General features: G+C 42.5%; 1 protein-coding gene across 1 annotated transcript in view; it reads right to left on the bottom strand.

Moving 5' to 3' along the window:
- Window positions 1-24,577, bottom strand: part of GNAI1 (G protein subunit alpha i1) — a 64,488-nt gene extending 39,911 nt beyond the window's left edge. The window contains 3 exon segments of the mRNA XM_029077868.1: window positions 12,114-12,119; window positions 24,467-24,559; window positions 24,562-24,577. Of these exon segments, the coding sequence (XP_028933701.1) occupies window positions 12,114-12,119; window positions 24,467-24,559; window positions 24,562-24,577 (115 nt within the window).
- Window positions 24,578-26,028: the final 1,451 nt, after the last annotated feature.

Genomic DNA, 26,028 nt, shown 5'->3' with positions numbered 1-26,028 from the left:
AATATAAATAATTTATGGACATGCACATAACTGCATGTGCATGGGGATGAGGCTGGTGCACATAGTATAAAGAGCAGGGGCAATCAGCCATCTCAACCTGGAAGCCACTGCACAGACCCAAGAACCTCCACTAGGATGATTTCCATATAAGATCCCAGTCACCAATGGATTCAACCTGGAGCTGAGAGGCCTATAAATCACTTGAGAATCACAAGGTTCAGTTAAAATTTTGGTACAAAAGCCAGTTTCTCTAAACAAACTAAATGCTTCTCATCATTTTTATTTACACGTGGTCAATCCTTTCAAGCAGTTTGAAGGCTGTTTTCTACTGAGGCACAGAAGGTGGTCCTGGAAAGGCAGACCACTTAGTCCTGCAAGCTAAAATTTTTCTCCACTGTTTTTCTGTTGCTGAGTTACTGTCAGGAAATGCTAAATATTTAATAAGCTACTTTCGCTGGGTCAGACTGCCACAGAGGGGGACCCACTATTTTTCAGACCCACTATTTTTCAGGCACCTTCTCATAGAGAAATTCATTCAATTCATTCAATAGTATTTATTGAGCGCTTACTATGTGCAGAGCACTGTACTAAGCGCTTGGAATGAACAAGTCGGCAACAGATGGAGACATTCTCTGCCGTTTGACGGGCTTACAGTCTAATCGGGGGAGACGGACAGACAAGAACAATGGTAATAAATAGAGTCGAGGGAAGAACATCTCGTAAAAACAATGGCAACTAAATAGAATCAAGGCGATGTACATTTCATTAACAAAATAAATAGGGTAATGAAAATATATACAGTTGAGCGGACGAGTACAGTGCTGATGGGAAGGGAGGGGGGAGGAGCAGAGGGAAATGGGGGGAAAAGAGGGTTATGCTGCGGAGAGGTGAAGGGGGGTGGTAGAGGGAGTAGAGGGAGAAGAGGAGCTCAGTCTGGGAAGGCCTCTTGGAGGAGGTGCGTTTTAAGTAGGGTTTTGAAGAGGGGAAGAGAATCAGTTTGGCGTAGGTGAGGAGGGAAGGCGTTCCAGGACCGCGGGAGGACGTGGCCCAGGGATCGACGGCGGGATAGGCGAGACCGAGGGACGGTGAGGAGGTGGGCGGCAGAGGAGCGGAGCGTGCGGGGTGGGCAGTAGAAAGAGAGAAGGGAGGAGAGGTAGGAAGGGGCAAGGTGATGGAGAGCCTTGAAGCCTAGAGTGAGGAGTTTTTGTTTGGAGCGGAGGTTGAGAGGCAACCACTGGAGTTGTTTAAGAAGGGGAGTGACATGCCCAGATCGTTTCTGCAGGAAGATGAGCCAGGCAGCGGAGTGAAGAATAGACTGGAGCAGGGCGAGAGAGGAGGAAGGGAGATCAGAGAGAAGGCTGACACAATAGTCTAGCCGGGATATAACGAGAGCCCTGTAGCAATAAGGTAGCCATACTTACCTACGTAGGGAAGGTTACACTAGGAATGTTAGGTTGAAATTAACATCTCAGGATCAAAGATCAACCCTCCAAAGTAATTTCTTATTAAATTATTTTCTAACAAATACACCTAGAGTGTTTGGAATCACTGAAACAAGTTATGGAAAACAACAGTTCTTTGTTCTTTCAATCGGTGACTAATAACAACACACCGATCATGTTCCTTTTACTCAAAAATAGAGTAGAGGAATTTCATTTAAAAAGAACCCTAATAGTCTAGAAACTGCAATTATCCAGAAGCATCAATAACCGTTGATTATCCCTGCCCTGCACCCCCAAAAAAAACTCAGAAAGTGATCCTAATTTAGATTTTTGTACAAAGAAGTGCATCAGATGCTCATTCTGATAAAAAAAATGCCCAGTTAGAGCAGTTAAAAGAATGAAGTGTAAGAATCTTTAAAGAAGCTGTTCATTTGAAATGAAACCTCAGCTTGTTTCACAACTTTTCCCTTTATGGACAAGAGTTTTTATGATGCCATCCTCTACTACTGTGCGTCTCTAATGTAAAAGATAACAAAATGTTGCGATTCCATTTAAGAATTCTGTTCCATGTTCTCTCCAAATAGTTCTGGACTATAGCCCAAAATGCCATTACTGAACCAGAACAAAATAGGGCAAAAAGTTGCCATGATTGGAGAAGTCAAATATTAAATTCAACTGATTTATTCTATAGTTTGGGCTATGAAATTTATTAGCTCAACTAATTAGAAATAGAAAAGTAATTTTGGAAAATCTTTACATATTCTTTAGTTCATTTCTATAAGCAGCATCTGAATTCACTTTTTTTCCAATTATGTTTAATTTGAAACATCTACAAGATTTTGAGGACAAAACTAAATCTCTGTTGATGTGCATGTACAAAGTACTCCTAAAACAAAAGTGAAAAATCAGTATTCTTGATGACTACATTAAAGATATGACTGGGGATCCAAACACATTAAAAGAAAATTAAATGACTCAAGAACCTTAACTCACTTAAGGTTATTTTTTTGTTGCTGATTTGGGAGGATGAACACTGGAAGGGCAGTTAAGTCAATATAGTATTTAATGAATGTCTCTGTTTGGAATACTCTACTGTCCTCTAGAAGACTATGTCTTTGCAATGGAAAGTCCACCATCTATGAAGCAAAGAAATCGAAATTTTATGACAAAAATCCAGGATTTTATGGGCAGGGAACATATCTACATTGTATTGCCTCCTATCAGGCGCTCGGCTCACAGTAAGCATTCAAAAAATATGACTGATTAACTTGTGTAATTAAGCAAATGCCTGAGAGAACTAAAAAAAAAAAAAAAAAAAAAAAACAACAGCAAACACTACATCTGGATTACGGTATGTATACAGCCAGACAGCCTCTGACAGAGCACTGGGTTTTTTGAAGATGACAGCCAACCGGGACATCCTACTTGCATATGTGGGTTATAGCCGAAAAGGCACAGAGGGGACACCAGCATTCTATACCACATGGTGCACATCAATAGAGTCTTCTTTCCCACCGACATCTCTGTCTACTATGTAGGATCTGCGTCAGCTTCCCAATCTTCTTGCAGCTTCCAATTAAGAGGGGAAGCCCTTCTCCTGCTTGCTGTAAGCCTGTTGTGGGCAGGGAGTGTCTCTGCTAACTCAGCTGTACTGTACTCTCCCAAGCACTTAGTCCAAGAAGTGCTGAATAAATACCATTTATGATTGATCGATTGATTGCAATGACTCAGGCTGGCCTGCCTAATGCAGCTAACAGCCTGCCACTTAACCACACTGTTGGGGTCGTGTTTCACTAGATCTTTGAAAGGTTTGTTCTGCCTTTCCTGCTTGTCGACGCCCCTTTCAGTCACCATAGAGCAGCTGCTTGGGCGTTTTGCTGTTTTCTGGTCTGCCCAGATACCTCACCCAGCAAAACCTTATAGCAGTGAACACTGCTGGTTTATTGATATTATCATAGGTTGGCAATATCACTGAGCCTGTCTTGCCACTTGACATCGGGTGGAGTTTACGTGACGCTGATAAAACTCAAGAATCTAGATTAAGTTTCTCGGCTCCCAGTGAACATCTTTATGTCAAGGGTTTCCCTTGTGCAGGCAGGTTTTTCAGGGTCCATTTTAAGTACAAGTTCTGTATTAGTTCCTGAAGTGGTTTCTAAGGATACGAATATCTTCACATGTGTGCATGCACACACACGCGTGTTTCGGCAACCCGGTCATCAACGAAATGTTGGATACTGAATGGTCGTCTCAAAATGGTCATTTGAGTTGTTTAATTGAGAAGCGCTCTCCCCGGCACGGCCTACCTGCAAAGATCACAGAGGTGGGAGTCAGGGGATCTGGATTCTAATCCCAACTCCGCCCTGTACCTGTTATGTGGCCTTGGACAAGTTACTTAACTTCTCTGTGCCTTAGTTCTTTCATCTGCAAAATGGAGATTCAAAACCTGTTGTTCTTCCTCCAACTCAACTGTGAACCTTATGTGGGACCAAATTATCGTGTATCTACAGGATTTAGTAGTTCTTGGCACAGAGTAATTACCACCATTATCTTGGTATACAAATTGACTGTTCTTGCAATAGGCCCAAATGTTTTCTTCTCCAAACATCCCTTCCCTGTCCCTACCCTCATTCCCATAACTTTCTGTGCTCCATAACACCTCTTTTGCCTCAATTCCACTCCCACACACCCAAACAGGTTTCCCTCCATCTTAGTCTAATGACTCATCTTAAAGCTTGTAGCCAGCCACCTCAAGACACCAGCACTGAAAACCTCTAGCCTGTGAGGCCAAACTCCACCAATCCCTGCCATTAATTTGCTCTTTCAGAGAACATTCTGTGGGTTTAAATTGACGGTATCTATGTACATACAAAACCTGAAATTTTTCATTTTCATCAGGCCAACTTTCACTTAATAATAATAATGGTATTTAAGTGCTATGTGCCAAGCACTGTTCTAAATGCTGAGATAGATACAAGGTAATCACACTGTCCCAGTAGAGCTCACAGTCTTAACCCCCACTTTACAGATGAGGTAACTGAAGCCCACAGAAGTTACATGGCTTGCCCAAGGTCACACAGCAGACAAGTGGCGGAGCCAGGATTAGAACCCTCATCCTCTGACTCCCCAGCCCGGGCTCTTTCCACTAAGCCACGCTGCTTCACTTGAGGAGGATGGAAGAGGAGAGAGAGCAGAGAGCTGTCTCTGCTACAATTCTTTATCACAAGCTTATTTGGTTATTAAATACAACAGTTTTAATGGTGCTTAAACCACTTCCATTCCTATTTAAATCTCCAAAAAGCCAAAAATCAGTCATGTTATTTACCCTCCTCACTTAATAAATGCAAATTAATTGACTCAATTTCATAAACTGCTACACATCTCAAGAGTTATGATGTGTAAAATGACCAACATACACAAAACTGCCAGGCACTAGGGTAGATACAAGATAAATGGGTTGGACACAGTCTCTGAACAATATAAGGCAAACAGTCTTAATCCCTAGTGTATAGGTTAGGTAACAGATACAAAGAAGTGAAGTAACTTGCCCAAGGTCATGCGGCAAGCAAGTGGCAGAGCCAAGATTAGACCCCAGGTCCTCTGACTTGCAGGCCATTGCTCTTTCCACTAGGCCATGCTGTTTCTTCTAAGAATTAAAATCTAACAACTTTAGGAATGTGTATATTGACAAGGAATGGGTGACAATTTTCATAGTTTACTACAAGACTTCATGATAACCTTTCAAAAATGCAGAATTGGTACCGCCAGCCTTGCACATATTTTTAATCTTGGAATCTCCAAATTGTATTCGAACATTCCTGAAAATATTCCCATGACAGAAAGCCCTCGAAAACATCCTACAAAATTAAATGAACATGCCATCACAGCCAAAATAGATTAGAATTTTCTTTTTCTTATTTGAAAAGGAATAAAACGTATCTTCTGGTGCTCACTGCCTAACTTGTACAGAGATTTTGGAAACTACTTCAAAGGTTATGGCAAAACTACATGATTTGCACATTGGCATAGATGCAATGCAATGATGCTTCCCAGACATGGGCGTGAGGATAAGAAGAAGATATGGGGAAGGGAAAGTTGAAAAGGAAGAAAAATAAATTTGGAAATTTGAATAGCATTTATACCATCAAATATCATACTATTTTGATCAATCAACTGTTACCAGGCACTGAAAAAAACAATCTATTGTTTCTAGGATTATAAAAACAACAGTCAATACTAGAGCCAGTGTTCTAAATCATTCACTCCTGACAGAGAAAACGTGTTCAATTTTTCATGGCGACTCATTAAACAGAAGTGTTTGGGTCCATATTTTTCATTAATTATCACCCGTTGGATCAGGTTTCAGAAACTGTTTTTCTTATTCATTCAATCGTATTTTTTGAGCACTTACTGTGTTCAGAGCACTGTACTAATATCTTGGAAAGTACAAATCGGCAATAAAGACAATCCCTACCCAACAATGGGCTCACAGTCTAGAAGCGGGGAGACAGACAACAAAACAAAAGAAGTAGATAGGCATCAATAGCATCAATAAAAATAAATAGAATTATAGATATATACACATCATTAATAAAACAAATAGAATAACAAGTATGTACATATATGCACAAGTGCTGGAGGGCAGGAAGGGGGGGAAGAAAAACAGAGGGAGGGAGTCGGGGCAAAGGGGGGGAGGAGCAGAGGAAAAGAGGAGCTCAATCTGGGAAGGCCTCCTGGAGGAGGTGAGCTTTCTGTAGGGCTTTGAAGGGGGGAAGCATGCTAGTTGGGCGGACGTGAGAAGGGAGGATGTTCCAGGCCAGAGGTAAACTGAAATCAGAGTGAGGACTGCTACTGAGTCAACATTAGCAATGATGAACACAATGATACAGCTCAGTAAAACAAAGCACTGTCCACACGAGGGCTTCCACTGCTTGCTGCTCACCCTCCTGAGACCCAATGGGTAGAGAACTACTCTCCCTGGAGGCATTCAAAACTTCAGCAAATGAACGTCCAAAAGTCATATTTCAAAATCAAGCTTTTTCTTACATCTTTAGTTTGTTCAGTTATGGTTGTGATATACTTAGCATTTCTGTTGTGCAAACTTCGCCTGTTAAACTTTTGTCTGTTTGCCGCATCTGTTTTCATGAGCAGCTATATCTCACAAGCCTTCATTCATTCATTCAATGGTATTTACTGAGCGCTTACTGTGGGCAGAGCACTGTACTGAGCGCTCGGAAAGTATAATTTGGCAACAAATAGAGACAATCCCTATCCAACAACGGACTCACAGTCTAGAAGTCTAGAACAGAGTCTAGAACATAGTCCAGTTTATCCACAAACTGGAGCCAGATTTTCAAATTCCTAAGCTAGAGGCAAGCCTAGGAACAGTTGAACAAAATATCATCCAAGCCAATGTAAAAAGGGTGGGAAGGAGGTGGGAGGAAAAGGCAAGGAAGAAGTAATGTAAGAGTTAAAGGAACACTCCTCAGAAGGCTTTTTTATCGAAATAATAATCAACAATTTATTGTTCTTAGTGGGAGACAGGGATCAAAGTGAGTTTTAGGAAGGTGGTCAGCCTATGATGGGATTGGAAATGAGTGTAATTCAGGGGCTCAAACGGAAGGAACATCAAGGGAGGGGTCTTGTCCCAGTACACTCAGAAGCCTGATCTTTCTCCAGGCAAAAGTTTGCCTATTTGAATCCAAGTTAAAGGCCAAATGATTTATCACTTGTCCTCTCCCCATACCAAAGCATTCCAGGTCATTTAAGTATGATTCAATACACTACTTTCCCTCAACAATAAAGTTACTCATTTAATCACGGAAAGACAGCTTTCAAACACGCCCAGCATTAAACGCTTAATAATCTTCAACTTCCCCAAAAAAGTATAAGAATAAAATAAGAAGACTTTAACCTAGAGGCCTTTCGTTTTGCATATGGTATCTAAAAAGGCATCTTCATAAATAACTTGGAGGGGCTTTCGCCCATCCTGAAATTCGAGAATGAAAGTCATTTGTTATAACTATTCAGCCTTAATCAAGTGTGCAGGGTGTTCTAATTAAAATATCATGTCCCACCGCGCAGAGCTAACTGCCAAAGAAAAAAAGGAAAAAGATAACTAGTGGAGGAGACCTTATAAAGAAGACTGTTGGCATGTGTTATTGGAGAAAGGGCCTTCACACACTTTATCAGGCACTTGATCATGAGATTCAAAGGGAGTTTCCATAGAGAAGCAGCGTGGCTCAGTGGAAAGAGCACGGGCTTTGGAGTCAGAGATAAAATGGGTTCAAATCCCGGCTCGGCCATTTGTCAGCTGTGTGACTTTGGGCAAGTCACTTAACTTCTCGGTGCCTCAGTTACCTCATCTGTAAAATGGGGATGAAGACTGTGAGCCCCATGTGGGACAACCTGATTCCCCTGTGTCTACCCCAGCGCTTAGAACAGTGCTTTGCACATAGTAAGCGCTTAACAAATACCAACATTATTATTATTATTATTAGAGGAAAAATGAAAATGTGACAAATTACAAGCAAGAAAACTTGTAAGATACAAAAAGTGATGACTACTTTCAGTTACCGGACCGGCCAGGTGAGATGGAAGGGAAGGATAAAGCTGCACAGTGGGAAAGAGAGCAGGGCGTGTACATGCCTGAAAGAAGTAGTCACGGTTTGATGACTCCAAGTGCTTAGTACAGTATCCTGCACACTGTAAGTGTTCAATAAATGCCATTGTTTGACTGATCCAAAGGTCTCCCACCATGCAACTACAGACAAAATTAAAATGGGCCTGAGGGAAAGATCACCAGTCTGAGAGTCAGAAGACCTGGGTTCTTATCCTGGCTCCAATTATTTGCTCACAGTATGACCTTAAGCAAGCCACTGAAGCTTCTCTCTTTTTCAGTTTCCTCATCTGTAACATTGGGGTGAAATACCTGTTCTCCCTCCCTCAGCACTGACTGACAAGGATTGTGTCCAACCTAGTTATCTTGTACCTATTCCAGCACTTAGCATAGTGCTTGGCACAAGTAAGAGTTTAAGAAATACCACAATTATTACTATTATATATTATTAGTAGCCATAAGCAAGAGTGGCAACAGGCCATCAGGTCTGGTAGTCTTCTTCTGCTATGCAGGCAGGGCTGCCTGCTTTTTTCTTTTTTTTGATAGTAATTGTTAAGAGCTTACTTTGTGCCAGACACTGCACTAAGTACTGGGGTAGATACAAGATCATCAGGTTGGACACAGTCCATTTCCTTGTTGGAACTCACAGTCTTAATTCCCATTTTATAGATGAGGAAAGTGAGGCACAAAAACATGAAATGACTTGCTCCTTGTCACACTGCAGGTTTGTGGTGGAGGTAGGATTAGAACCCAGGTTCTCTGACTCCCAAGCCCATGCTCTTTCCACTAGGACTACCAGTTAATGAAGGTCTTCATCTAGAGATTCCCAAACGTTTACTAGATGCACCCTGGCACCTCGAATCAGCAGGAGCTTGGAGCCCTAGTATCATCAAATCTCCACTTATGTAAGTGTTGAAGTGAAGACAGGTTCAACAATGGCAGACTGACTTGGTTCTTGATGGTGTTATTTTAGCTCCTGCCTTGCCCCTTGGTGCTGAGTAGATTACGTAGGTGACAGTGACAAGACTGTTCAAGGAGTCAAATGTGACTTTTTGCTGGATCCAGTCTCACAATCCCCCCCCCCCACCAAAAAGTAGGACTACAGCTCTGTGGACCCTTGCTCGATGTTTGTGAACATCCACATTCTCACTCATTTTGAGTAATAATGGTATATTTTCTTTTTGGTTTGCTTTATTTAACTGTATTTCACGTTTTCAACTTAGTTAGGTGAGCACACTTCTTAAAGAGGTTCCAGAAGGTAAAGGAGAAAGCTATCTTTCTATTTTAAAAAAAAAAACCCTAACCACTAGATTGCTTCAGTTCAGCACATAGTCAACTCTTAAAGGGCAGGGACTGTGTCTACCAACACTCTACTGAATTTAGTTATTTATTATGGTGTTTGTTAAGTGCTTGCTGTGTCAAGCACTATTCTTAGAGCTAGGTAGATACTAGTTTATCAGATTGGACCCAGTCCCTGTCCCACATGGGGCTTGCAATCTAAGTAGAAAGGAGAACAGGTATTCAATTCTCATTTTACCGTCAAGGAAACTGAGAGATAGAGAAGTACAGTGACTTGCCCAAGATCACAAAGCAGACAACTGGAAGACTCAGAATTAGAACCCAGGTCCTCTCAGGTCCCAGGTCCCAGGCCTGTGCTCTTTCCACTATTCCACACTGCTTCCCAAGTGCCTAGTACAGTCCGCTGCTCTCAATAAATACCGCTGATGGAGTTATTCTGAATTCCAGAAGCTAAACATAGACCCAATCAATAAACTGAAATCCTTTTAGTTATTTCAACCTATAACAGCACTTAATAAATTTTCCCTGAATGAATTATCCTGGTGATGCCATAAGCAAGATCTCACTGGGGTCAAATTTTCAACTTCTCCAAATGACTCAAAATTGTGAATCGGCAGCAATTATGAAGACTTAAGAATATTTGGAGTTAATAGTTTCAGATTTTTTTTGTCTACTAGAAGGCAAAATAAGGTCCCAAAAGACAAATATTTTCATTTGAAACAACACTTGCAAATTAAAGTGCTCACTGCAGTTCACAGCTTTACTTCAATTCGGAGGATGATGTTCTCAAGAATGACCAAAAAATGAATTATTGAAGTAATTTCAAAATGAAACAAGAATTACCAAGAAAAGGCAATCATCTTTAGGCACGTGCAAAACTGTCTGAAAACCCCAGAAAATCACAAGCAAAATGTTCAGAATCTCACATCCACCCTTTTCACGATCCTGTTAGCATTCTAGTCACACAACTATCCTGAATTAGAAGGACTTGTGTGACTACAGAAAACGTTAGCCATCAGTTTGCTTTTACTGCTGCTAGAAGTGGCCCTGGATCTGCTGTTATCTTTTGCAGAGCATCAGACAATGACAGCTGACTGAGGGTTGCCAACCTCATCTTCCCCCTAAGGCACAATATGGGAATTCTAAGTGGCAGGAGAAAGGGAGTATAGCCAGTAACCCAGAACCCTGCCTGGGACAATAATCTGGAATGCAGCCCCAGCCTCAGCAATGTGAAGCCTACTGCCCTTACTTTTGCCAGTTCTTCAGGACCGTGGAATAGGCGGGGATAAGGGGAAGACAGAGGAGCAACAGGAAAGGATGAGTGGGAGAGGCTCACTTTTTATCACTCCTTCCTGATTCCCAAGCTGACCCCTTTCTCAACCTGGCTCTGTGCTGAGAACACTCTAGACGGTAACATTCTGCGAACCTCTAGACTATCTCCTTGTGGGCACGGAACGTATCTGTTACACTGTACTCTCCCAACCACTCAGTACAGTGCTCTGCACACAGTAAACACTCAGTACCTGCAACTGAGAAAGAATGACAAACCAGCTATGTCTATTGGGAAGATCCTGACCATCAGAATGAACTAACAGATCTAGTCGGAATAGATGTAAACATGAACTAGGATTCAGCAATGTAACAAATCTGTTTTGAATAGTGTTTAAATAATCCCTACCAAGCTCCACTAACCTTACCACAAATGGGGATAGGAGAGACAGAGGGGAAAGTCAAGCAATGCCCAGAAGTAAAGGGGTGCTTTCAGAGACTCTTCCAACGATGACGAAGGTTCTTGGCCAAAGACCATCTCAGGCATCTTGCACAGTGGACAGACTCAGCAGGAATTCTGAAAATGTCCAGTTAACGAGGACGGTGAACATCACAGTGGCAAACGAAGTGGGAATCCTGGGATTCGCCAGCTGGTCTACAATACGGCAGGGCGGCACCGCCACATGCTGCAGACTCTTTGGTCTTCAGTAGGTTTTGGATGTAAGATTATTGCACGTCTGCAATAAGGGGTAGCCCTCCCCGGCTATCTACGTGTTCCACTGCTGCCCCAGTAGGAATCTGACTGTAAGGAAGGACAGTGTGAGAAAGTGCACAAGACCTAGCACTGTTGTCAATTTCTTCGTGCAAGTTCTTGGTGCCAGAGTTTTCATTACTGAAATGAGGCTCATCTGTCACTGACAACAGGAGAAGCCATCACCACAAGCGATGATGAACCAGCATCTAACCAAGAGTACAATACACTAGATGGGACCAATGAGGAAATCCTCCTGGGGGAGTCTGAATTTGTCCAAATTCCATAATAATGTAGGAGGCAACATGGGGGAAAAACACAGTGCCTAGACCCGACTCTGCCGCTCTCCTGCTAAGTTGCCTTCATGAAAGACACTTCACCTTTTCTGATCCTCAGTTTTTTTTATTTGTGACTTGGAGAATTACCACTTGCCCTTTTCTACCCTTCATAGTTGATGTGAGAACAAAGTGAAAAACTCATGGAACCTGGAGAAATGAACCTTAAGAAATAAAAGGGCCAGTACCATGGCAACTGCATTGTAATTATTTTTATTAGTAGTAATAATAATAGTACTTGTCCAGGCTTGGTCCTCAACTTGAGTGAAAATTGCAAAACTTCACTTAAGGAAACAGAAGACATAATTAGAAGACTGAAGGGTTGGAAAAAAAGTATTTTGGCTAAGAAAGGAATTGAAGGCGGAGGTAACGGGTAAGTCAGTGGAACAGTTGGTGGTGACCAAGTACTATTCATTTAATAGTATTTATTGAACGCTTACTATGTGCAGAGCCCTGTACTAAGCGCTTGGAATGTACAAATCGGTAACAGATAGAGACAGTCCCTGCCCTTTGACGGGTTTACAGTCTAATCCATTTCCAATTCAGTAGAATAAAAATGGATAAACTGTTTTACAGAAAGCTTTCCTTCAAAAAAAAAAAAGGTGATTTTGTAACAAGATTTTTTATCTGAAGTAAGAAGGTTTCATAATACGGAGAGGATAGGCCCAGCCAGGTCTGCCTGAATCAGTCAAGAACTGTGTTCAACCTGACTAGCTTGCATCTACTGGAGCACTTAGTACTGTGCCTGGAAGATAGTAAGTGCTTAAATGAGAAAGAAAAAAAGAGAACAAGAAAAAAACTTCACTGAGCTCAGAGTACTGTACTAAGTTCTTGAAAGAGTTCAATACAGTAAGCTTGGCAGACATGATCCCTGTCCCCAGGGAGTTTACAGTCTAAAGATTTTGGATAAGATGGTCTCATCACACCTTCCAGCAGTGATTTGGTGGATTTCTCTTCTTAATTTCCCTTCATAATCTTACTACCACTCTTCCTAAACTAAAATGTACAACTTTAAAAAAAAATTACTTTATAGTATATGGAAAATTTCTAATGTAGCAGTGAAAAACTTTTGTGGGAACTATATAACCACATCAAGATACTACTTATTCTTAAGTTTAGGTTCTGAATGAAAATTCATAGAGGGAATTTTGACATGATAATCACTAATCTAAAAAAGACATGACCTTTGTGATAGGCAAAGAACTGAAGGCGATTCTGAAAGTTTGACAGGAAACCACTGAGCAATTCTGGAGAAACTTCTAGCAGGCTAAATTAATTAAAGAATGTAAAACATTTGCCTAAGTGTAAACTCTTTATCATCAAGCATTATGCCTTCCTTTAAACAGGAAATTAAATTTAACTCGTACAGAATTATTCTTCAGGTGGTCTAGTAGAGTGCTTTTGTTCGGTTGCCTTATACTTGAATTGTATACTCACGAGGCTGGACAATGCTCTCCCGGTACTCAATAAGTATAGCTGGCAGGTGAAAATGAATACTTTCATTAAACCTGATAATGACGACACCACAAATGGTGATTCTTACCTCCAGCTCTATTACTGAACGGGCAAATGCGTGAGACAATCCCCGATGAAACCATGCACAATCCCTTGTTGGGCTGCTGTGTGTGCTGGCTTTTTGCAGGGCTTGCTGCTGTTTTCATTTTCGCCTCTGCTTCACACTCCTTTTGAAGCTTCTGCTTGTCAAGAGTCACTCCTCCGACTGCATTGTGCACTCTTTCTTTCCCAATTGCCCACCCCCATCCATTTCCTGTAACGCCAAGTTTTCTGAAGCCGTTTTTGCCGAGTATTACTTCTGACTCCATGGCTTCCGGCTATCACCCCTGAATTCATCACAGAGCATTCACTCAGTCATATTTAATGAGTGCTTACTGTGTGCAGAGCAGTGTACTAAGCACTTGGGAGAGTTCAATATAATAAACAGAAACATTCCCAGCTCACAACGAGTTTACAGTCTAGAGAAGCTGTTTTGGAAACCATACATTCTATCCATTCTTCTCCCAGGTGGAGTAGTCTTGAGTGTCAGTGCTACCAGACTGAGTTTGTTCCAGGAATAACTTGTTTGTGATTCTATTTCTCTCCTTGATGTTGAGTAAGGTTTTAGCTGATGTATATCCTGTGGTAGTAGGTTCAGGCCTCACATCCCTCTGGCCAGCACACAGCTCTATGAACCTTCAGGTCGGTTTGATTTTCTGCTAATACTTTACCTTCTTGATCCAATCTTCTACTTTCCTTGTATATCGCTGTGCTGACTGGTGGTGTGCTGTCTAGGTAACGGAATCCTGCGATAGCCTTCGCTCCCATGGTACCAATGAAGACCTTAGGATCTGGGTAAAGTTTCCTAGTGCTGGGAAATTCAATTTCAAAGAAACTCCGGGAGGGAAGTCAAAAGGCTCACATACGCTGGTGTATGTGGTGTGACTCAAGCTGGACCTCAGGAAATGAGATGGTTGGTCAACACCTAAGTGACCAAGACTCACCACAAAGGCAGTTAAAAAAAAAAAAGCAAAAAAGAGGGGCTGTGTATATGCTGGAGCGGCCCTTAACTTGTAAAGTCCGGGATTCTCCGTGCTTACTGAGGATGATGACAGGAATCTCTGAGCGTGCACAATTCCCCCACAGCCAGAGAATCTGCCAGGAATGTCAGTGCGCTCTGCCTTGGAACAGAGAGCAGGGGAACCCTATGACCAGATCCCTTTTCCAAGGCCAGGCTTATCGTGGCCCATAGAAATCCAACTTCCCCAGGAGACCTATCACCCTCCAGTCATGCCTCATCCTTTCCTGTGATCAACAGAACAGGCAACCTGACTCTCCGTGGTTCAACACTGGCAAAGGCAGACCGGGTCAATAACTATCAACCAAGAAACTCTGAAAATCAAAGAATGTGGTCTGCATGGTCTCTATTACTGTTCTCAGCTGCCTGAACTAAGGCTCCTAAAAATAGATACTGATTAGATTAGATTCCCTCAAGATAAGGTTCTAAGAAAACAGATGGATTCTTTTCAACTATCCCCCAAAAGGGAGAACTCTCCATGAATTAATATCCAATAAAGTCTGGAAAAATACAGAGAACTATGACTTCAGAGGATGCTTCCTGCAGTATCTCTGTCACTCGATGCCACGGAGTGGTTCCAGACTTTATGATCCATCTATTAGCTATGTAAGCTGAGTGAAAAATCAATTCTATGCCTCAGAACATAAACTGATCACATTCTGGTCTCAGGAAGGCTGCCATCCTTCTGTTCCCTTTCAACACTAGAAAAAGATGTTCATTTGGAACTTAACAAGATCTCATGATTGTGAGCCGGGTGTGGGACAAGAAATGAGTCTGACCTGATGATCCTGTATCTTTCCCAGTGCTTAGAACAGTGCTTGACACATAGTAAGCACTTAACGAATACCACAATTATTATTATTACTATTATTAATAAAAACTACTGAACCCTGTAAACTACAGATGGAACTGAAGAGTACAATCCAAGGCTTGAGCTGCATTCTCTGGCCATCCCACTGACGGTTGCCTCAGCTCCACTGTTATCTCACTCTCCATCTAAGAGTAAGGTAAACGGTCAAGCCAACAAGTCTAGCTTGCATTACTGCATCTTCAGGAATCAAATCACAAGATCAAGGCTAAGAAAAGGCAGAAATGGGTAATGATTAATCCTCCAGTTGAGAGAGCCCCAGGCAGAAACAGGGTTACTCCCTCATCATCTGAGGGATTACTATTCAAATTTCCATCTCAAAGAAGTGTGTGACTGAACAGATAACCATACAGGAACTGTTATGTTTCGTTGCCATGACTACAAAATTTTAACTGGATTTGGGGCTTCCAGAGTGTAAAAGATAAATTTTACCTGAGGTATGGGGGGGGAGGGGGAGAAAAAAACAGAAAGAATACTCTGAGGCTTAATAACCTGGATAGTCCCTAACTTCATTTTTATTATCAAATTAAAGCATGACATCTGATTAACAACAAAAAAAATCCTATCTCAGGCTTATCTGCAACAGATTTATCTCTTTTCAGAAATCTTAGTATCACTATTAGATCAGGATCCTATTCACCTCAACACATGGTGAATAATCTAAATTACTAACAATTTGAATGTATTATAAAATTTTACAAACTGAAATAAAGATGATGTTTATCCCAACATCGTAATTAGAGCCCTCAGTCTATATTATAAAATTATACACTAGTCTTTGGATTATAGAAAAACTAAGACTGCATGCTTTTTCTTTGTTAGCCACCATCGGCTTACAGCGACTTGTTCAAATTGAATCACTGTGCTCATCATATTACTTAAATAGCAATTACTCTTGTTACCAATCTAATAATATTTATTGAGCAGAACATTTTACTAAGTGCTTGGAAGAATATAATACAGTTAGCAGATATGATGCTTAACCTTCAAGGAGCTTACTGTCTGGATGCCAGTTATATCTGTATCTTTCCTCCTCCTCCCACTAAGAGCAAAACATTTATGACGGTACATCTTCCTTATTAGACTGTATGATCATTCAGAGCAGGGAACCTTGGCTTTTAGCTCTACTGCACTCACCCAAATGAGTGGTATAGTTCTCAGCACATCCAGAGTTCAATAATACTACTGAATGAGCATTACAACAGAAAGTGATCCAGAAAAAAGACTCCATCCCTGGTTCCTTATGACACGGTGATGACTACCGTTCTTATCAAAGAAATATTTAAATATGCAAAGTTAGTTGTATGAAGTTATTTTCGGTAAGTTTAGTTATGGAAATTCTGCAAAGCACATGACAAAAGTCTATCTAGCCATTTTTTTTAAAGTGGAAACAAATGACATTGTGTCTCTCACCAGAAACCATCATAGATCTCAGGATTAGAAATCCATTTCTTCTCCAGAATACTATTTTCAGAATTCTATTAGCCTGGACTTTTATGATTTTCTAGGTAAAATAAGCCACCTCAGATTATAGTATTTCAAACAACAGAAAAGCAACTGAGAAACATTTGAGAAGCATCATGGCCTAACGGATAAAGCGTGTGCCTGGGTTCTAATCCCAGCTCTGCCTCTTGCTTGCTGTGTGATCTTGGGAAAGTCACTTCACTTCTCTGTGCTTCAATTTCCTCTTCTGTAAAAGGGAGACTAAGACTGAAGGCCCCAGGTGGGACGTGGACTGTTTACAACCTGATTACCTTGCATCTATCCCAGCTTAGAAGAGTGACTGGCATATAGTAAGCACTTAAAAACCATTTAAAAAAAAAAAGCAATAACCTTAAACAATAAGAGACTTATTTTTCAAAGATGAAAATAACATGACCCAAAACACTTCCAAGTTAACACTGTGCCCTTTCAGATGTCTTTCCCAGTGTTCTTCCATTGCCAAACAAAAGAAAGTTTCTAAATTAGAAATGACAGATCTAGGCAAAAAAAAAAAAAGCCCAAGCCACAATTTAGCAATCTTAGCTTCTTCAACGTAAATGACTGGGTCAATCTTTGTTACTCTTCTTAATCAGTGTGGGTGATAAGTCATTAAGTGAAATTAAGTTTAAGCTTCTCAAGAGTTCACTATGTTTGCATTTGTAAAATTTGACAAATGGCCAAGCCTTACAGATCTTCAAAAGACTAAAACTGCAGAAGAAGAAAAAAGAGTCCACATTTCCTCTCCTTAACAAAATTCTCCATTATTAAAGAATCAGAAAAAGAGTTGATGTGCTTTTTCTATAAGCTTTACTACCATGTAAGCACACTTGAAGTTGACCAGGAATTGAACAGACTAACATGTGTTACTTAGAATCTGTTCTGTATTTGCCAGCTGAGATTACTTCATTTATATTTGAACTGTCTACCCATATGCTCTACATATGTAAGAGAAAGGAATAGTGGTCAGGATTCATTGCCCTAAAGTTACAGAAAAAATTAAAGTTTCAAACAAAGTTATGAAATAAATAAATAAATAATAATAATAATAATGGCATTTGTTAAGCACTTACTATGTTCAAAGCACTGTTCTAAGCACTGGGGAGGATATAAGGTAATCAGGTTGTCCCAAGTGGGGCTCACAGTCTTAATCCCCGTTTTACAGACGGGGTAACTGAGGCCCAGAGAAGTTAAGTAACTTGCTCAAAGTCACACAGTTGACAAGTGGCTGAGCCGGGATTTGAACCCATGATCTCTGATTCCCAAGCCCAGGCTCTTTTCACTGAGCCATGCTGCTTCTGCCAGCCCTCTCACTTGTAGGTAAAATGGGACAGGAACTCTGGGCAAAAGGTAATCAGGAAGGGAGGGAATTATACCGCAGAGAAAGGAGAACACAGTTTAGAGTGCAGAATACAGAAGCAGTGTGGTCTAGTGGATAGAGCACAGGCCCAGGAGTCAGGAGGACCTGTGTTCTAATTTCAGCTCCACCACCTGTCTTCTGTGTGACCCTGAGTAAGTCATTTCTCTGCGCCTCAGCTACTTCATCTGTAAAATGGGATTAAGAGTGTGAGTCCCATGTGGGACATGGACTGTGTCCAGCCTGATTATGTTGTATCTACCCCAGTGTTTAGGACAGTGCCTGGCACAAAGTGCTCAACAAATACAATTTAAAAAAAAAAACGAAAGGACATAAGGACAAAGTATAGAAAAAGAATGGGTAAACTTCTCTTTCTCACAATAAAAATCCTTAACTAACATGCCTCCGAGCATTCCTAATTTGATAATTGAGAATAATTAGAATTACTCAGCCCCTCCACCGCCCACCTGCTCAACCCCCCAGTTCATCGGTTGATCACCTTGATCACTTTTCTTACATTTACTTTCGCTGGTAGAATTACTATGAAGAAGAAATGTTTAAGTATGCTGGTATTTAATAAGGATATTTTGGTACAAATTCTTCCCTAATATGTCTTCCGAAATCCAGCAAAGATGCCAGACTATCACTCCGCCCCTCTCTCATGTTCCTTGCTCACTCGTTCTTCCTTCCAAGTGTGGTATGTTAGGAGCTTACTATGCATCAAGCACTGTAGTAGATATTAGTTAATCAGGTTGGACATAGTCTCTGTCCTCTATGGGACTCCCAGTCTAAGTAAAAGGGAGAACAGATGTTGAAAAATTGCCATTTTACAGTCAAGAAAACTGAGAATTGTTAAGAGACTTGCCCAAGGTCATGCAGCAGGGAAGTCCCACCCCTATTTAAAATCCAACAGACTACAACTCTCCATGTCTTTAGAGTCCTCAATTAATTTCTTCACTCCCATTTTATGCCAACTACCAGACATTTATGTACATGCAACCACTAAAGCATGTTTGTACACATTACTGAACTCAGCCTCACCTAAACAGCCACTTTGCTCATGCAAAGTATTTTGGAGTCTTCTCTCCCAGGAGATTATAAACTCCTCAGGGGCAGGGATCATGCTCTCAAGTGTTCATCCCAGTGCTCAACACAGTGCACTCAATCAGTACAACTGATGACTGTTGGTGAGTTGCCAGAAAGCAAGTAGGGTGGAGGGGAAATAATAGGCATCAGCTCATTGTGGGCACGGAACGTAACAACTCCCAGATTAAGCCCCCCTTTTTCTCAGCTCCCCCTCCCCATCACCCTAACTCGCTCCTTTTGCTCTACCCACCCACCCCACCCTACAGCACTTGTGCATATATGTACATAGCTATAATTCCATTTACTTATATTAATGCCTGTTTACTTGTTTTGATGTACATACATCTATAATTCTATTTATATTAATCCGTTTACTTGTTTTGATGTGTATATATCTCTAATTCTATTTATTTATATGGATGTTGTTGATGCCTGTTTACTTGTTGTGATGTCTGTCTCCCCCCTTCTAGACTGTGAGCCTGCTGTGGGCAGGGATTGTCTATGTTGTGGAATTGTACTTTCCAAGCACTAAGGACAGTGCTCTGCACACAGTAAGTGCTCAATAAATACAATTGAATGAATGAATTATGCTGAGCCAAGAGTTTAGTACAGAGTAAAAACTCAATAGATGATTGATTGAGCCTCCGCCAAAGCTTCTCCCTCCCTATCATTTGCCTGAGCAGAATCTTGAATAAGAACAACAGTGACATTAAGGGCTTATTATGTGCTAAGCACTGTTCTGAGTGCCATGGTAGATGCAAGATTACCAGGTCAGACTATTTTATGAAGCAGTGTAGTCTATGGAAAGAGCATGGGCCTGCAAGTAAGAAGATCTGTGTTCTTATTCCGACTCTGCCATTTGTCTGCTGTGTGACCTTGGGCAAATCACTTAACTTCTCCGTGCCTCAGTTTCCTCATTTGTAAATGGGGATTTAATAACAGTTCTCCCTCCTCCTTAGTGAGCCCCAAGTTAGATAGGAACCGTGTCTAGCTTGACTGATTTGCATCTACCCCATTGTTTAGATTTGTTGCTGAACTGTACTATCCAAGCACTTAGTATAGTGCTCTGCATATAGTAAGCGCTCAATAAATAGAATTGGATGAATGAATCAGTGCTTGGCACATAAGTAGCACTTGACAAAGGTAATAATAATAATGATACCAATGATGATAATAATATGGGGCTCGTGGTCGGAATTAGGAAGAGAATGGTATCACATCTATATTTTTGCAGATGAAGAGGCACAGAGAAGTTAAGTGATTTGCACAAGGTCCACAGCAGGCAAATAGCAGAACGGGATTAGAACCCAGGTCCTCTGATTCCCAAACCCATCAATCATATTTATTCAACTCATACTGCGTGCAGAGCACAGCAATTAGGAGAGTACAGTATAACAGATTTAACAGACACGTTCCCTGTCCTCAAGGCACTTTCAGTCTAATAATAATAATAATAATGTTGGTATTTGTTTAGTGCTTACTATGTGCAGAGCACTGTTCTAAGAGCAGATACAGGGAGGAGATACAGGGTAATCAGGTTGTCCCACGTGAGGCTCACAGTTAATCCCCATTTTACAGATGAGGTAACTGAGGCACAGAGAAGTGAAGTGATGGAGGAGATACAGGGTAATCAGGTTATCCCACGTGAGGCTCACAGTTAATCCCCATTTTACAGATGAGGTAACTGAGGCACAGAGAAGTGAAGTGATTTGCCCACAATCACACAGCTGACAAGTAGCAGAGCCAGGATTCGAACCCACGACCTCTGACTCCCAAGCCCGGGCTCTCTCCACTCAGCCACGCTGCTTCTGGGGCAGACACAAAAATAAATTATGGCTATGTACACAAGTGCTGTGGGGCTGGAGCGAATAAAGGGTACAAATCCAAGTGCCAGGGTGACGCAGAAGGGAGAAGGAGGAGGGGAAACACGGGCTTAGCCAAGGAAGGCCTCTTAGGGAGATGTGATTTTAAGGCTGGCTTAGGGGTCATCTAACTAGTTGTTCCTCTTTACATACTATTCTAAACTGGACCTAGAGAAAAGTAAACATACTCTTAATGCCCTCCAGATCACCCGAACAGCCCCATGTGGACAGGGACTCTGACCTGATTATTCCGTGCTTAAAACAATATTTGTCACATAGTGCTTAACGGATGCCACCATTATTATTACATTTCTCATAAAACCTGATTTCGAAGATGCAGCTCTAATGTCAAGGGACTCAAATTTAGCCTCTCCCATAAATCACTGAAAACTTGAAAGTTCTCAATGGAATAAGAGGGATCAGTTGCTTAGTTTTTCTAGAGTTTCTTTAGCGTCGTCTAAGTCGGTCAAAAGTCTGCAGGCGTTGAAGTGTCTTGGATGAGTTACCATGAGAGTACTGGCTTATACCAACTGTTGGCAAAGGCCTGCAAGGGAATGAACAAATGAGCTGAGAAAGTGCAGGGGAGGAAACTGAAAATCCCTCGGCTGGTTCCACATCTTCTCAAGAGCCTTAAACCAAGTGGGAAAGGAAATATATCAGGGGCAGTCCTACTGTGGAAAACTTTTCTCCTCTGAGCCAAATGATGAAAGATAATTTAGTCAACGATCTTTACATCTAGACTTCATGCTGTGTACACTTCTGAATAAGCATGCTGAGAAAGCAGAGAAGGGTGTCCACTTCTTTAAGACGCAAAGTTATTTCGCAGCTTGATATAAATGACTCAGATCACCATTACTTTTGGGCACGCCAAGTCTGCTTCCTCTAAAACCTGAAGAAAAGCATATCGCTGTGGCCGGGAAACCAGGGGCAAACGGTTGAACTTAACCTTTTAAAGAATTATATTTATGGCGATTCTCGTTCCACACTGCAGCATTAGCTGTGTACTCAGAGCGAAGCCATTTCTCCAGAAATAGGCTAATCTCCAGATTTCAAAGATAAAAATTCTGAGAAATGCATTTACTCTCACCCACTTTACAGCAGTTCCCATTTAGGGAAAAACCATGAAGAACATACCGCGACAAAACAATCAGCCTTTTCCTGTTAACAGCCCCGACTCAGAGGCTGTTCTTCTCCCAGTAACACTGAAGCAAATTTTGTAAGTAATTGGAGTATAGGGCGTCCAAAGAGAAAATAAAACCCAAGTAGAGGGTGGGCGGGATCTCACTTAAAAAATCAGTTTATAGGGTTAATAAAGAATAACTTCTCTTTTCAATGTACACTTCCAAATCTTCCTTATTTCCAGCTGGCTTTCACAGAGTTGACACATCCGGAATCAACCTAGGTTCTCCCTTGTTACAAAGGAAAAAAAAATCCAACAGAGACTAGACATCTGCAGCAGACGAGTACAATAAGACGTTATTTAAAGCTTAGCAAATGCAGGATCAACTCAATTAAAAGAATTCTGCAGAGCGCATGCAAGGAGAGCCGCCCTGTATATGCTATAACTCTCTGAAAAGAGGAACCTACATTACTGGTAAAGCCTTCCTTGTAGTTTTTGGGGTTTTAAAATCCTTTCATCTTGAATACCATGAGCTAATTAAAAACTCAGTTTACAACTCCGCCAGAAATGCTACGTTGAGTCAGGTCCCTCTGCATTTCTTGTCTTTGGAAAAAACCTTATGGGAGAAATAAAATTGCACCCTCAATTACTGACCTCTCACCAAACCAAAGAAAGAAATGGTGGGGGGCTGGGAAAGAAGGAAAAAAGCAGAGAGGAGGAGACAGATTATAGATGTCTGTCTCCCCTCTAGACTGGAAGTCTTGGGCAGGAATGGTCTCATTGTTATCATCGTCATCATTATTAATAATCGTATATTAAGCCTGCAAAGCACTTACTAAGCGCTTGGAGAGTCGATGTACCATCAAACACATCCCAACGAGCTCCTTATTCTGGCCATCCTCCCAGCTTTAGTACGTGCCTGCACGCAGTAAGCGCTCAAAAAATAGATTAAAAAATGAGAATGGGGCGGGGGGTAAGAGCTATGGCAGACTGGCTCTCTCTGTTGCCGAACTGTCCATTCCAAAGCCTTAGACAGTCTCTGCACATAGTAATAAGAAGAACGATGTATCTTAAGCGCTACTACGTGCAAACACTGTTCTAACCTGGGGGAATTCAAGCCATCGGGTCGTCCCACATGGTTCCCATAATAAGCGCTCAAACATACTATTAATGATAATGATAATATAACATGGCATTTTTCATTCACTCAACAGTATGTATTACGCTACTATGTGCAGACACTGACTAAGCGCTTAAGGGACAAATTAAGCTACTACTGCATGGCTCTTACTAAGCTGGCTCAGTGGAAAGCGCCAGTTTGGGATCAGACATGCAGGGTCGACTCCCGACTTGCCCCTTTCAGCGTTGACTGTGGCGAGTCATTCTCTGCCTCATGACCTCACTGGAAAATGGATGAAAACTGTGAGCCCCATGTGGACAACCTGATCACCCGTATCCCCCCAGCGCTTAGAACAGTTTGGCACATAGTAAGCGCTTAGTAATAATAATGTTATTTGTTAAGCGCTTACTAGTGCACAGCACTGTTCTAAGCGCGGTACATAGAGGGTAATCAGTTGTCCCACGTGAGCTCACAGTCAATCCCCATTTTACCGCTGAGGTCACTGAGGCCCAGAGAAGTACTCGCCCAAGGTCACACAGCAGGCAAGGCAGAGGCAGATTAGAACTCACGACCTCTGCCTCCCAAGCCTGGCTCCTTTAACTGAGGCCCAGAGAAGTGAGATGACTCGCCAAGGTGACACAGCAGCCCGTGGCAGTCCGGGATTAGAACCCACACTTGTTCATCCCAAGCGCTTAGTCCAGTGCTCTGCACATAGTAAGCGCTCAATAAATACTATGAATGAATGAATGAATGAATGCCTCCCCAAGCCTGCTCTTTTAACTGGGGCCCAGAGAATGAAGTGACTCGCCCCAGGTGACACAGCAGGCCAGCAGAGCCGGATTAGAACCCACGACCTCCCAAGCCTGCTCTTTCCACTGAGCCACGCGCTTCTCTTAACCAATACCACATTATTACTAAGCGCCGATCAGAGCGGGAAGGCGACAGGGCAGGAAAAGCGTCTGCGTGGCCCTCCCCCGGGCGCTCAGGCGCTCAGTACAGTGCACCGCACCGAGTGGGCTCACAACCGATTCACGCCTCAGGGATTTCTTGAGCGCCGCCTGGGCAGAGCACCGGCCCTAGCGCCTGGAAGGGACCCCACGGGCGACAGGCACCAGCCCTGCCAATGCCGGCTCACGGTCTATACGATCGATCATCGATCGATCGATCGATCGCTCGCTCGCTCGCTCGAGATGGGGAGAATGAGGGCCGGGGCAGAGAGGAGTCCGGGGAGAAAGGCTTGGGGTTGAAAGCCTCCAAAAAGGGCAGTTTCCCGGCCGGTCCTTACCGAGCAGAGCAGCTTGACCTCCCGGGCCGCCTTCTCCCCGTCCTCCCGCAGGTTGCGGTCGATCATCTTGCTCCGCTCCACCGCCGCCTTGTCCTCGCGCTGAGCGTGCACCCCATCTGCCGGAGGGGCACAACGCCCGCACAACCCGAGCCCCGCAAAGAAGCCCCGCAAAGATGCCCCGCCGGGGAACCCGACCAGCGCCGCCAACTGCACCGCCCGCCGCGCCGCCCGCGGCACAGGCTACGCCCCCTACCGCCACCCCCCTCCCGCCGGGCCATGTCCCCTCCGCACTGCGCAGGCTCCGCTCCTCCCCCCCGCCAGCCCCCCTCCCTCCCCGCCCGGCCGCACTGCGCCTGCGCCCCTTGCCCCGCCCACCGCGCCCCGCAGGCGCGCACAGAAGAGGGCTGGCGGCGCGCGCGGCGCGGAGGGCCGCGTGGCTCGGTGGAAGAGCGCGGGCTGAGGCGATTCGTGGGTTCGAACCCCGACCTTGTCTCTTAATATGGTGTACAGGGCCAGTCGTTTCCCTTCTCTGCCTCAGTGACCTCGTCTGCACACGGGGACACCCTCCTTACCCTCTATCTCCCCCAGCGCTTAAACAGTGCTCTGCACAGAGGAAGCGCTTAACAAATATCAACATTATTATTTATTCATTCAATGGTAGTTATTGAGCGCTTACTGTGTGCAGAACACGGACTAAGCGCTGAATGTACAATTACATGTAAGATAAACACTTAAGAATACCACGTTATGTAATTCTCATTCAATAGTATCTATTGATACTATTGCAACGACTAAGCGCTTGGAAGACAATACATAGTACGTCCAATTACATGGTGCATATGTAACAATACCAAATTATTATTCATTCAATAGTAGTTATTGAGCACTTACTGTTGCAGACCCTGGACTAAGGCTTGGAAGGACAATACATAGTAGTCCAATTACATGGTGCATAGTGAGCCCTTAACAATACCAACATTATTATTCATTCAATAGTAGTTATTGAGCACTTACTGTGTGCAGAGCACTGAACTAAGCGCTTGGAATGTACAATTACATGGTACAGAGTAAACACTTAAGAAATACCAACGTTATTATTATTATTCATTCATTCAATAGTATCTATTGAGCTCTTACTATGTGCAGAGCCCTGGACTAAGCGCTTGGAAGGGACAATTACATAGTACGTCCAATTACATGGTGCATAGTGAGCCCTTAACAAATACCAACATTATTATTCATTCAATAGTAGTTATTGAGCACTTACTGTGTGCAGAGCACTGGACTAAGTGCTTGGAAGGGACAATTACATAGTATGTCCAATTACATGGTGCATAGTGAGCCCTTAACAAATACCAACATTATTATTCATTCAATAGTAGTTATTGAGCACTTACTGTGTGCAGAGCACTGAACTAAGCGCTTGGAATGTACAATTACATGGTACAGAGTAAACACTTAAGAAATACCAACGTTATTATTATTATTCATTCATTCAATAGTATCTATTGAGCTCTTACTATGTGCAGAGCCCTGGACTAAGCGCTTGGAAGGGACAATTACATAG

This window comes from Ornithorhynchus anatinus, chromosome 13 (genome assembly GCF_004115215.2).
Source record: "Ornithorhynchus anatinus isolate Pmale09 chromosome 13, mOrnAna1.pri.v4, whole genome shotgun sequence".
NCBI lineage: Eukaryota > Metazoa > Chordata > Mammalia > Monotremata > Ornithorhynchidae > Ornithorhynchus > Ornithorhynchus anatinus.
This window is presented reverse-complemented; position numbering and strand designations above follow the sequence as displayed.